The sequence below is a fragment of the Neofelis nebulosa genome, chromosome 10, assembly GCF_028018385.1.
Source record: "Neofelis nebulosa isolate mNeoNeb1 chromosome 10, mNeoNeb1.pri, whole genome shotgun sequence".
Classification (NCBI taxonomy): Eukaryota; Metazoa; Chordata; class Mammalia; order Carnivora; family Felidae; genus Neofelis; species Neofelis nebulosa.
The window spans coordinates 103,206,759-103,221,581 of NC_080791.1; the positions used below are offsets into that span (position 1 = coordinate 103,206,759).

At 37.4% G+C, this 14,823-nt stretch overlaps 2 protein-coding genes across 2 annotated transcripts; both read right to left on the reverse strand.

The window, feature by feature from the left end:
- Positions 1 to 403: 403 nt before the first annotated feature.
- On the reverse strand, positions 404 to 1,372 carry LOC131486683 (olfactory receptor 5B2-like). The gene has a single exon (XM_058686574.1). The coding sequence runs from the start codon at positions 1,352 to 1,354 to the stop codon at positions 404 to 406; it is 951 nt and encodes a 316-aa protein (XP_058542557.1). The 5' UTR covers positions 1,355 to 1,372.
- A 12,178-nt stretch (positions 1,373 to 13,550) lies between these two features.
- On the reverse strand, positions 13,551 to 14,489 carry LOC131488880 (olfactory receptor 5B3-like). Its single transcript, XM_058690728.1, has one exon. It carries the CDS (start codon positions 14,487 to 14,489, stop codon positions 13,551 to 13,553), a length of 939 nt encoding a protein of 312 aa, XP_058546711.1.
- Between the last annotated feature and the right edge of the window lie 334 nt (positions 14,490 to 14,823).

Sequence of the window (14,823 nt, forward strand, 5' to 3'; positions counted from 1 at the left end):
ACAAAATGTGAAGAATTGGTACTCAAAAGATAAAGGTAAAAATAATGTAATTACATCTCCTTTTATTCTAACATGCTTATTTTCTTTGGCAAACTTCCACGTGAATATACTCTTTTCTTTCCAAATCACTCAGTAATGACTGAAGCTTTAATTTGTTGAGTTGCTATCATTATTTGCCTCTGGATGGAATGTGCCAACAAAAGCACATACTTCATCAGGAAATAAACTTTATTAAAAACCATTACTTTTTTTTTTTTTTTTTGCATTTTAGAGGGTTGGACTTATTCCTCAACAAAAATAAATAATATTAGACCAATATTTTTTCTAATACCCCAAATGTCTTTAACATTTGAGTTGTGGCATGGAGTAAATGTAATAAGGATTTAATAGCTTTCTGTGGATTCTATTTCATTAAGACAAAACCTAGAGAAAAATTTGCCTTTTTAACAACCTTTTTGAATGCATTCTTGACCTCTTTGTTCCTCAGGCTATAGACCACAGGGTTCAGCATGGGGATGAGCACAGTGTAGAACACGGATGCGATTTTGTCTGTGTCCATGGAATGGCTGGAACTTGGCTGTAAGTACATGATGATGACTGTCCCATAAAATATGGAAACTGTAATGAGGTGAGACACACAGGTGGATAAAGCCTTCTGGTATCCCTCACCTGAGTGTATCTTCAGAATGGTAGTAAATATGAACAGGTAGGAAATAAAGATAACAAAAAGTGCAAAAAAGACATTGAAGCTTGAGATAAAAACAAGAATCAGCTCACTTTTGTGTTTATCAGAGCACGTCAAAGTCATGACAGCTGGAATATCACAGAAAAAGTGATGAACCACACTGGACACACAGAAAGAGAGACTAAAGGTGTCTCCAATGTTTATAGAGGCATTTAAGACACCACAGGCATAGGAGCCTATGGCCAGACGAGCACACAAACCTGTCGTCATGGTGGTGGTGTAATGGAGGGGTTTGCACACTGCTGCATAGCGGTCATAGGCCATTGAGGCCAAGAGGTAATTTTCCACAGTGGCAAAGACTGCAAAAAAGAACATCTGGGCAGCACATGCATTGTAGGAGATGACCTTGTCTCCCATTAGGAGCCCAGCCATGACCTTGGGAGTGACTGTTGAGGAGTAACAAAAGTCAACCAGAGACAGGTTACTGAGGAAGAAATACATAGGAGTGTGGAGACGAGAGTCCAGCAAGATCAGCACGATCATCCCCAGGTTTCCAATCAGAGTGATGAGGTAGATGAGCGTGAACATTATAAAGAGAGGAAACTGCAGTTCTGGGTTATCGGTTAGTCCCAGCAGGATGAAATCGGTCACATCTGTACGATTCTTCATGGATGTGATTTGAGAATCACGAGATGCTCTGTGGCAAAGAATGATCAATAAAAAAAAGTTGCATGGAAATTGAAAAGCATGAGCGTTATTTTATTAAGGCCATACTTTATTTGTGAATATTCCCCATTTCTAAGCATGGGAATGACAAATGTAATTTAGTGATAACTTATCCATAAAAGAATAGACGTTTGTAGAGGAAGGTTCATCACAGATCGTCTTCCCAACTTATTTTTGTGTATGAGTAAATTGAGTCACAGGAAAGGGTAATGAGGTGTCTAAGGCCACATGCCAAGAAATGTTTGAACTCCCAAATCAGATCTTTTGGGTTCACTAATCATTTCCACTTCAGTAGTGTTTATGTGTATTTATTCATTCCTCTCCATATCCCCATTAGATTGATTAGTTATTATGCTCATATATATCATAAGTAACCTGGCAACAAAGAGATTGAGTATTCAAGTTTACCTGGTTACTGACAGAGCCGTTCTTTAGACACATTCAGAACGGCTCCCAAACTAAATGTCATCAGTGAATTTGAATTGATTTTAATCTCATTCAATTTACACTTAATCATGGTATCCATTCTTCGAAACTTAATGCTTGGGGTTGCAGAGCAGTGCAATCCACAAATATATGTACATATATGCAGTGAGATTAGTGCAACATTAAAGACACATACAGTCAACAAAGGCAAAAGAAGGTACAGAATTGGGTGTAAAATATTGGCCTCTGGGCTAATGTGTACATGCATTCACACAGAAGAAATCCACTTACCACCTGGGAGATATTGGTCCTAAATGAAGTTTCCTGAGCCTCATTTTATCCATCAGTAAAACGAAGGTGATATTGGAACCTACCTCTGTGTTCCTGTGAGTGTTAGATGAAATAATCAGGACACACAGTTCACGCAATGTGGGTATTCAGCACCATCCCGATGTGTTCTATTCATAATCTTATAATTAGGATGGAACAAGGTGCCAGTGGGTTTTGACATCCGGCAGCTTTACTCTGATGTGAGTTTTCTGACACTCTATGCCTACTTAGATTTTTTGTGTCTTCCAGTATTTCTCACTCTGTCCTATATCCCCCGTGTTCGTGGCTTTGTCACGCATTCTGTGTGAAAACCCTCACACACCTCTTTTGTTTAATTTCTCCTTTTGGTCCACATTTTAGTTTGGGTTGAAAGACTCCTACTTTATCCTAGACATATTCTTACAGTCAGTAGTGTCAGCATGTAGCTGGATCATATACAGTGAGGGGTGAAAACCCATATATGTGAAGTTGACTCTAGTCTGTAGATTGTTTTTGAGCAAGCACAATGGTTTAAATCCTTTTATTTATACTTGAAGTGTTGAGGGACATCCATTTTCTGGTAACTACTATTTTCCACCATCTTCTTTCTGGCCCCTCTACACATTGCATGTCTGGAATTTAAGGAATTTGTGTTTGTGAACCCATCACTCAATAATAGTATCAAGTTATAATTTCTTGTTTAGCATTTGTCATGTTTTATGATGACTGGAATGCTCTTATTGGGCCCATGTGGATAATCCAGTATAAAATTGTTATCTCAAAATCCTTAACTTTACTCATATGTGCACAATACCTTTTACCATGTAAGAGAACATAAGCACAGATTCCAGGATTAGGATGTGGGCATACACGGGAGCATTATTCTGACTGCCACAGTGGGGATGAAAAGAATACATAATAGGTAAATTATGTAGGGAGTTAGACACTGTTGAAGCTGAGACACCTTCACAGATCTCGTGGCCAACTTTCTGATTGTGTATAATTATCAACAGAAAGAGGTATTAACTTATTCAGGGTCACATATCTGGAATAAATCCATTCCCAGATCATATTTCTGGGAATTAGTAACAACTTTAACCCAGTGTTTATGTGCCAGTATATCTCACAGATAAAAAATCAGAAACGACAGACAAGTAGGCAGGCAGAGAGACACCAAAGACAGGAATATAGAGAATGGATCAAGAAGGGATAGATGGATGGATGGATGGATGGATGGATGGATGAATGGGTGGATGGATATAGAAGAGGAAAGGTATAAATTGTGTATACACACACACACACACACACACACACACACACACCCTAATTTACAGTTAAGAAAATGAAGGATTTGGAAGTTACATGCCTTCTTAAAATTCTACATCTAGTCCGAGTTAAGATAAAAACCCATATATCACTGATTTTAATGCCTGTGGCTTGAATCATTGCATTGTTAGATTTTCTAGATGATCCAGTAATAAAAGGGCAGGTTGTAGGGAAATTACAGTAAAACTGGAGTAAGGATCTTGGTAGCTTTATGATGATCCTTCTGGAGTCTGAAGGAGTGTCATTTTGCCCTGTTTGGTTAGTTATCCCTTCAATAACAAGTCAACACATAATAAACAGGAGAAATTTACCACCTACCCAATCTTACCATCTATCATAGTTGCAGTGTAAGCCTCGACAGAAGGTTTTCTTTTTTCTAATGCAAGTGCCTGATTTATGGTTTGATTGCCTAGGTAGCCACCCAGAGAGACACCCACTTCAAAGATGTCTATCTCAGAAAAAAAATGTTTATCTCACATGTTCTACCGACTGAGCCAATCAGGTGATGTCTATCTTTAATAAACACATTGCCAGCCACTAGATAAAGAGTTAGCTTCTCACCTCCCAGACTCCTTGGTTTTAGAGATCTTGGTGGATTTCAATAACCTACCATCCCAGGCCACTTGTTTTTCTCTTACAATGCTTTAGATTTCCTCTTTTATGCTTTAAATTCACCACTCAAGTGTGAACCCCAGATACCTTAGGTGTCCATCCACCACACCAATAAAAGCAGAACCCAGACCTGCTCTCTCTCCCTATCCATGACCTTGCTGTGTGGCCCCAGGAATGCCATGTGGTTTCCAGGATCTGTGAATAATAAACTTTATCTCTTTCAAGTCTCCTGATGGTTACGGCTGAGCAGGTCTTGCAGTCATAACAAGAACCTCAAGAGTCAGTTCAGCCACAAGTCTGGTCGCCAACAGACTTGGACCAGCATAAAACAATAGATTTTTGCTATCTTCTTAAGGAAAGCAGCACGAAATTTCGTAAACACTATCCTACTCTCTGAGGATTAGAATGTTGTGGTTTGTGGTTTGTTTTTTGTTTTTTGTTGTTGTTTTTTTTGCATTTGAATCCTATACTTAAGTCAAGGTTTCAGAAAAAGTGTGCAAACAACTAGATAGGAGCTCAAAAACTCTTAGAGGAGGTAGCTGCCTCGCTGCTTCTGCATCAATTACATTTTTCACTAAAAGCATATATTAAACAGAGAAGCTTACCTTGCTCTTGAAAAAAAATAAAAGACAATCCTGAACTGAGTCTGAAATCAGAAATTCAGACCTAGAAGAATGTATAAACAATTTTGGAGCATATCTCAGGTATTGATCCCAAAGTTCCAAGGTACATGGAGAGATGAAGAAAGGATCATAAACATGGAGTTAGGAAGCCCAGGCTCAAGTCTTGCATCTACCGTGGATTTTTCTGTGTATTTAGAAGAGTCATTTACCTTACACAGAGCTCAGTTTCCTTATTTGTGGTATAGACATAATAAAATTACTTGTCCCCCGATTTCACAGAATTTTGTCTGTGAATGAGGGTGGGTCTTTAAGGACCTTAGTAAGGGTTATCCTTTCAACATAAAATAATATAATTATTATCTTAGGGTGTTTCCCCTGGCTGTGGTTGCAGGGTCACTGCCAACACTCAGTTTGGGAAAACACTGGTGTGTGTACTAAAAAGCATTAGCATTCATTTAGATAAATGGTGACCAAAAGAGTCTACACGGAGTCTGGTCCCTTTACAATATTGTCATGTGGAGTCATGATATGATTTCGGGCCCTAATGAATGGGAACCAGGAGAAAATTTGTAGGTGTGAAATTCCTAGGGGACAGGCCTGTATGAGGGCAATCACTTCTATCTAGGGAAGAAGCAATTAAATTGTATACAGGGATATAATTTCTTCTGTTGAGTAGCACATAGATGCATTTGTGGTAATTTTCTTTCCTTCCCCAAATTTTATTAAGCTGTTACTCAGTCCATAACTAGTGGGTTTAATACATTCACATTTTTATATTATTGATATTTATATTAGATTATAAAAACTTACTTTGTTTCTTGTATGCCATCTATTTTATTTTATTTTTTTCCTTTCCATTCTTTTACTTGTAATTAAATTGTAGACTGTTGGAATTTTAGAGATTGATAAATGAAATCCTGTTTTCCTTCTTGGGTTTACAACAAAGCAAAAATATTACACATAGGCCAAAAATATGGAGAGTACATTCAGCTTTAATACTACTAAGGCCATTCAAAAATTTGATTCTGGTATGTAGACAGATGGGTTTCTTTTCCATCTTGAATTACCTTCTTGTAGCCAATGCAGCTGATGTTCTATCCAAATCCCCTAGGCACTCATGTGGCTCCAGAGGTAAAAGTTGAACAATCGAGAAAACAGGTAAAGGTGGCTAAAGGTACAAATATCTAGTTATAAGATAAATAAGTACTAGGGATGTGACATACACCATGATTACTATAATTAACAATACTAATACGTACACTTGAAAGTTTCTAAGATGTTAGATCTTAAAAGTGCTCATCTCAGGATAAAATGTTGTAACTATGTGATGTCATAGATGTTAGTCAAACATCGTTGCCATCATTTCAAATAATTATGTTATATATCTTAAACTTATATAATGTGATTTGTCAATTATATCTTAAAAAGCTGGAAAAAACAAAATTTGAAATCACTCAAGGTAACTAACCACTTTAATAGATTGAGGAGAAAGAACACATTAAATTATCTGATTTATTAATTCAGAAAAAGCGTTTAACAAAATCTCCAGTGCCTTCATGATAAAAGCAACCAGAAATCTGATAGAAGTGAACTTCCTCAAAAGTAGAAAGACTACTAATGAAAAGCCCACAACTAACATCATACTCAAATGTGAAAGAGTGAAATCCTTCCCTGTAACATCACATATTAGGCAAGGATGCCTGCTTTCACTACTTACATTCAAAGTTGTACTGGAAGTTCTATCTAGAGTAATTACATAAGAAAATAAGAGTTAGAAGGCATATAAATTGGAAAGGAAGAAGAAAAGCCATATGATTTTCAGATGATATCTCACGTAGAGAAAATCCAAAAGAATGTACAAGAAACTATTAGCTAACAAACTTATTCACCGAACAAAAATATGTAGTGCTTACATACACTAGCAATAAACAATCCTAGAAGAAAATTAAGGAAAAAATTCCACTTACAATAGCCTCCTTATGTTAAAATACGGAGGAACAATCTTAACCAAGGGTGAAAGTGTTATACACTGAGACTACAGAATAAATTGTTGAAATTCAGGAAGGCCTAAGTAGGTGGAAAGACATTCTGTGTTCACGGATTGGGTCATATGATACTGTTTACTGGCAATACTTTCCAAAGTGATCTACAGTTTTGATGTAATCCCTCTCATAATTCTAATGACCACAAGGAGAAAGGCTATTGCGAAAATTCAAATGTAATTTTGAGGGACCATCAACAGCCAAAACAATATTGAGAAGGAAGAACAAAGCGGGAGGACTCACCCTTCTGGATTTCGAAACTAATACAAATCTAAATTAATCAAAGCAATTTGATATTGCCTCAAGGATAGTGACGTCGGTCAAGTGAATAGAATTGAGAGACAAGAAATAAACCCATGTGTCTATTGACAGTTGATTTTTGACAAAAATGCTAAGTTCATTCAATGGCAAAAGAAATCTTCAACAAATGGGCTGGGAGAGCTGGATATCCACATGTAAGAGTGAAGTTGAATCCCTTCTCACAGCGTATATAAAACTCAACACAAAATGGTTGATGACTGAAATATGAGAGCTAAAAACATAAAACCATTAGAAAATGTGAGAAAAGTTCCAGACCTTGGATTGGGCAATGGTTTCTTATGTATTACATCAAAAACACAAGCAACAAAAGAAAAAAGAGATAAGATGAACTTCTTCAAAATTACAAACCTTTGTATATCAAAGTATATTTTCAAGAAAATGAAAAGAACAGCTTAAGAATGGGAGAAAAAAATTTGCAAATCACATTACTGATAAGGCTGTAATATGCAGGCTACATAAAGGACTCTTACAACTCAACAACAGAGAAACCAATAGACCCATTGAAAAATTGGCAAAGTCCTTGAACAGACATTTCTCCAAAGAAGATTTACTCAAAGCCAATAAGCACATGGAAGTATGCTCAAAATCATTAGGCATTAGGGAAAAGTAAGTCAAAACCATGAGATACCATTTCACACCCATTAGGATGGTGTGTAAAAGAAAATGGAAACTAACAAATTGTAGCAAGAGTGTGGGTAAATAGGAACCCTTGTATGTTGCTGGTGGGAAAGAAAAATGGAACATTTGCTGTGAAAAACAGTTTCATGGTCTTCAAAAGGTAAGCATAGAATTATCGTATAAACCAGCCATTCTGTTCCTAGTAATATCACCCAAGAATGAAAACAGGTCCTCAAATAACACTTGTGCATGAATACAAATATTTCTGCTGCATTATTAACAATTGCCAATAGGTGAAAACCATCCAAATGTCTACCAATTGAGAATGGATGAAAAGATGTGGTATATATGTACACTGGGGTATTGTTCAGCCATAAAAAGAAATGAAGCATTGATACATGCTACAACACAGATAAGCCTCAAAAACAATGAATTGAGTAAAAGAAGTCAGACATAAAAGATCACTTATTATATGATTCTATTTACATGAGATATCCATAATAGTTAAATCCATAGGTTATTGGTTCCCAGGGACAGGGGGCCTTCATGGGTACGGGATCTTCTTTGTGAATAAAAAAAAGTCTTTTGGAATTAAATCGAGGTGATGGTTGCAGAACATTGTTAATGTGCTAAATACTACTGAGTTGCACAACTTAAAACACTAGATTTTGTTATGCTAATCTCACATACATTAAAAAAGGCCAGGCAGAGGGAAATTAAACAGACAATAGGAGGAGAAAATAATGTGATCACAAAGGCAGAAACTGATGGAAATACCACTGAGGAATGCTGGCGGTCACCTGCAGCTGAAATACACCAGGGACGGAGTCTCCCCTAGAGACTCCCAAGACTGAGATCTTTGTTTCATCCCAGTGAAACTGATTTCCAACAACTGGCCTTCAGAACTGAGAGAAAACAAATGTGTGTGGTTTTAAGGCCCCAGAGTGTGGTCATTTGTTACAGCAACCATAGGAAACTAACATAAAATCTTTATTATCTTTGCTGTGTTCAACCACTGGGTTTTCAATTTAACGTGTTCCTGCAGCATGAGCTAGCATGCTTTGTTGTCTGTGTTCTGTTTTTACAAACAGATGATGAGTTTTTCTGTTCGGTGTCAGTTCCTCTTCTCATGCAGTTGTTCATTCCTTAAAATCTTTTACTGAGCCTCAGCTCTGAACTCTCAAGAGTCTTTGTTAGTGAACAAATCAGAAATTGTTCCCGGCTGCATAGAACTTTTATTCTAATAGAGAAAACAAATGAAAGGAGTAAACACACAAAAATGAATAAACAATATTTTGACCACTGTTACGAAGAAGATGATAGAGATAAATATTGGTGCCCTTTTTTCCCCATGTAAATTTGTTCCTATACAGAATCACATTTCATTAGCTACTCTTGAGCTCTGTGGAATAAACATTAGTCTAGACTCTGAGAATACATATCTAGGTGAGATAACATCTGTGGGCTCAAAAGTCTTGCAATTCAGTGCTATAACTAAACCTATAAAAACAAAGCAATATAATTCGTAACTGTTTTAGTAGTTCTATGGAGAAGGTTGGCATTATAGATGATTGAAAGAGAGATAAGAAAAGGAACAGAAGGGAAAGGATATTGACATGTTTTGAGCAGCTACTCTGTTCCAGGCACTGTGCTACAGTCTGGCTCATTCAGTGCCCGTTTAATAGAAGTCTGTGGGAGAGGCAGTAGTTTCCCCATTAGAAACTCAGAACACTTACATAACTTGCCCTACATCACAAAATTTGGTTTGGAACGGAATTCACATTGGATTTGTTCTCTCTCCGAAACGTGTGCTAAGTTGGCGTTAGCCATTTTGGTTATGATTTGGAGGCTGGTGAGTTTTCAAAAGAAATCATTGTAGAATCAGGATATGCTGGAGAAATTTGATAGTTTTCCCAGCATAAATCCTCCCCACCCCCACAACATCCTCCAGATGATCTTATGGGAAGCTCTCTGAATCTGTTAGGGTCAATAATACTAGCTGCCTACCAAGCAAACTGCAAACAGCAGTGACATGACCATAGAGGTCTTTCGTGCTTGCATATTGTTCCATTAGTTGTTCTGGGGGAGTCTCTACAGAGATTCAGTTGACCCTGATTCTTTCCATTATTAATTTTGTCATCTCTTGTGGTCTGAATCCTCTCCACCCAGCTGGTGACAAAGAAAAAGAATGAACAGGACATCACCTGGAGAGTTTTGTGGTCCAGACTCGGAAGCAGCATGTATGATCTGTACTCACATTCCATGGCTAAGAACACAAACATATGGTCAAAATTAATTGTATGAAGGCAGAGGAACAGAGCCTATGTTTTTTCCAGGAGTAAAAAAGAAATAGTTTGGGAAAATAACCAACCAGTCTTTTCCATTGTAATGCTTATGATCATCAAATATTCATCTTAAACCTCCTTTCGTACAGAAAATTTCTTATTCACCTCCACCAGGGAGACAACCTAAACCCTAACTAATTAATATAGAAGCACAGTGTCCAGGCTATTGGAGAGGTTAAAAGGTCTTCTCCACCCAGTCCTTGTGTGGCTCCTTGTTGCCTAGTAACTTATGCACTAAAAGGAAAACTTAGCTTCTTCCACATCCATTCCCAATAAATAAAATTGGACTAGAGTAAAGATAATGGGAAAAAAGGAGCTCCCATTCAGAATAGATAGTAATGGAAGGCGCACAGATTTCAATTTAGAAATCTTATGGAATCGACATTTTGAAGGCCCCTCAACCCTGGTGATGGGGTATATTTCTTTATAAGACCCTGATTTTTCTTTTTGGAAAAAATTCCATTTTCTATTAGTTTCCTTAGTACCTGGTCCAATCTCTTAAATGTTTTTTTTAATCCATTATTTTTTTTAACCTCTTTTGAAATATATCAGAGAAATAACTATGTCCAATGCCATATTAACAAACAACAACATCAGCATCACAGTTTGGTAATTTTTTTTTAAGTTTATTTCTTTATTTTGAGAGAGAGCATGAGCAGGGTAGGGGCTCAGAGAGAGGGAGAGAGAGAATCCAAGCAGTCTTGGTGTCTTCAGTATGGAGCCCGATTCGGGGCTCAAACTCACAAACTGTGAGATCATGACCTGAGCTGAAATCAAGAGTCGGTTGGTCAACTGACTGAGCCATGCCCTAAAGTTTGGTAGTTTTTTATTTAGTTATCTTGTTAGATTTAGAACTATTTGATTTGGGGGCTTCTAATAGGAAAGGCCTCATGTTTTTAATTTCAGTTCCTGTTTGTTCATTTCAGTATATAAGAAAGTGATCAAATTTAGTATATTAGCCCTGCATCCGACAATCATTCTATAATCACTTATTAGTCCCGGAAGGGTTCTTTTCTCCTATTTTTTCCTATTTTTTACGTAGGCATTCATGTCACCTGTGAACAAAAAACAGTTTTTATTTATTCCTTCCCAAGCCTCCGCGTCATGAGATTCCATTCACGTACCGTAGGGATGGAGGAAAGCTCAGTGGTTTCCACAGATGAAGGAGTAGGGACTGGCAGTCTATAACAGAAATGGAAAGGGAAATATTAGAATTATAATGTATTCTCCATGGTACAGTGCTGGTATGACACTTGATCTTAGCCAAAAGGCTGAGAAGTGATAGGGCAGTGCTGGTGAACACAATGCTCTGCATTTGTTAAAACCCTTAAAACCCTACATGGCAGAGTAAAATTAATATATACAAAGCTTGGGTTCCTAGTGTTACAAATGCCCCATGGTAATATAAAATTCCTTTTTAGAGGAGACTAGGTGAGAGTTGTATTCATTTTCTATGGCTGTTATAACAGATGACCACAAACCTAGAAGCTTACGCAACACATATTAATTCCTTCACGGTCTAGAATCCAAAAGTCCAAATCAGGTTCTCTGGACAAAAGTCAGTGTATTAGAAGAGCCACCCTCCATCCATAGGCTCTAAGACAAAATCCATTTCTCTCCTCTTCCATTTTCTGATGGCTGTTGTCATCCATGATTTGTGGTCACATCACTTCATCTATTTCCAATGTCACATTGTCTACTCTTTTATCTGTGGTCAAACTTCTTATAATTATACGTGGGATTTCCTTCCTGGTCCACACAGAAAATATGGGATATAATCTTTAAGTTAATCAACTCTACATAGTCCTTTTAGGCCATATAAGGTAACCTTGGAAGATTCCAGAAATTAGGACGTGGATGAAGTCATTATTCAGATTGCCACAGGGTTACATTGCACATTCTGCACTGTTCTGAAAATTTTTTGTAACTCTAAAATAGTTCTAAAATGAAACAATTATTTAAGATAATTATAAAAATTTAGGTAATAATGTTTTTGACAGGAGAAATATTTCCATAAACGTAGAAGTGAATGTCTGTGTTATATTACACTGCCCCCAAATAGTAGGATGAAAATACTAGTATATTCAAGCACAGTCTTACAAATATTGAAATATCAAAGCCTCTTATTATCTAGAGGTAACAAATTAGTTGAGGGTACATATTTATGTGGGTAAATTTTTATAGTATAAAGCTTTCTGAGGATCAAAATTAAAAATATAAATATTGTGCATTATACTAGCATATTGAACGTACATTATCTTTATTATTGACAGATATTGTATATATTTCTATGTAGATATCTAGAATCATTTCAGTTAATTATATTTCATACATATGAAGTAATTTTCAAATATAATGGGATACTAACATTTAAATAATTTTTTTGAGAGAGAGAGAGAGAGAGAGAGAGAGAGAGAGAGAGAGAATTTCAAACAGGCTCCACATTCTGTGTGGAGCCCAGTGAAGGGCTTGATCCCACAACCCAGGATCATGACCTGCGCCGAAATCAAGAGTTGGACACTGAACCGATTGAGCCACCCAGGTGTTCCAACACTTCAAATAATTTTAAATTTAATGTCTTTTTATGATTTACTAAGGAGTATTTATTTGATACGTTACTTCCCATTTAATGAGGCATCACTTCAAAGTAAAAATTATAGAATTGTTTCAGATGATTCACTTGATTATGGGATCCAGGAAATCATTGTGCCCAAACTTTGGAGTACGAACACTGAGTGAGATAAAAATATTTCAGCAAAGCAGAAAATAAGCTGTGCCCCCTTAGGGTAGATACACTCATTTAGTAGTATATTACTTTAAGTATATTCTCAAGGTTATTCTTAAGTTAGGACTCTTCGAACAGCATTTAACTAACGAAATAAAAATATTGGACATAAATTTCTATTCTAATACATGAATTAAATATTTAAATTATTATTATTAAAAACTAACAGCATTCCAGTTAATTCTGGGAAATTCCCTACTCCAATGTGTATGTATCCTCATGGGCACATAAGGATATGTGCCCTTCTGTTCATGGTCTCATTTGTGTCCCTATTTTATGTGTTTCTGCATTGATGTGGTAGAAACAAATTCATGTAGAATAAATGAATAAATCAATACCTGCTTTTACAAGTAGGCCCCAGGCGATTTTTTTTTTTGACAGAGAGAGATGGGGAGCCAGTGAGCAAAGGGCAGAGAAAGAGAAGCAGAGATCACGTAAGTGGGGTTCAAGCTCACCCAAGACGTGGCTCCAGCTCACCCGATCTGGGACTCCAACTCAAGAACCCTGAGATCATGACCTGAGCAGAAGTCACATGCTTAATGCCTGAGCCACCCAGGCACCCAGGAACTGAGACATCTTAATCATTCTTGTTCAGGTTATTACATTTCCGGACATATGTTTTTTTCCTTCAGGATAAGAGGCATTGAATAAGCAAAGATATCACTTCAGAAACTTAATTTCACAGTGGTCTTAATGAAACTAGATTAGTGTACATTGTACAATGTTAAAAAATCACAATCTTAAAGATAATTTTGCCTCTGAAACGACCTTCATGAGTGCACTCTTAACCTCTTTGTTCCTCAGGCTATAGACCACAGGGTTCAGCATGGGGATGACCATGGTGTAGAACACAGATGCCATTTTGTCTGTGTCCATGGAATGGCTGGAACTGGGCTGTAAGTACATAAACATGACTGTCCCATAGAAGATGGAGACTGCAGAGAGGTGAGAAGCACAGGTAGATAAAGCCTTCTGATATCCTGTAGATGAGTGCATCTTTAGGATGGTGATAAATATGAATATGTAGGAAATCAAGATGACCATGAGAGCAAAAAATCTGTTGAAGCTCACTACATAAACAAGAACCAGCTCACTGACACGTCTATCAGAGCAAGAAAGAACCATGACTGCAGGAACATCACAGAAAAAATGATGAATCACATTGGACATACAAAAGGAGAGTCTGAATGTGTCTCCAGTGTGGATGGAGGCATTCAGGAAACCATAGGTGTAGGAACCTATGGCCAGACTCGCACACACACCTGTCGTCATGGTGGTGGTGTAATGGAGGGGTCTGCACACTGCTGCATAGCGGTCATAGGCCATTGAAGCCAACAGGTAACTCTCCACAGTGGCAAAGGCTGCAAAAAAGAACATCTGAGCAGCACATGCATTGTAGGAGATGACCTTGTCTCTTATAAGTAATCCAGCCATGACCTTGGGAGTGACAGCTGTAGAGTAACAAAGGTCCACCAGAGACAGGTTACTGAGGAAAAAGTACATGGGAGTGTGGAGACGAGAGTCCAACAGAATCAACACTATTATCCCCAGGTTTCCAACCAGAGTGATGAGGTAGATGAGGGTGAACACGATAAAGAGGGGAACCTGCAGTTCTGGATCACTGGTTAGTCCCAGCAAGATGAACTGCGTCACTTCTGTCCTGTTATCCATCAGTGTTGAGAACCACAAACGCTATGGCAATGAGAAGAAAGAAATGGGTGATAAACCAAGAGACTTATATTGAAAAGTGTATACATACGGTATGTGTTATTTCATTAGAGCAGTAGCTTCTATATCAAGTTTCTCCAGATAAAAAAAAATTAGCTTGACAACAAAAGTCAGCGCGTTAATGATGTGTAGATTTGCAAACCGTTGAATCTGAAGTATGGAGCATCTCCTCAATTCTGAAGTTTTAGAAATCTGTAAACTGAGACGTAGAGAATTAAATAACTTGATCAAGATGGCTCGTCCAGAAGGAACGTCTGGCCGTTCACTTCCCCCAAGC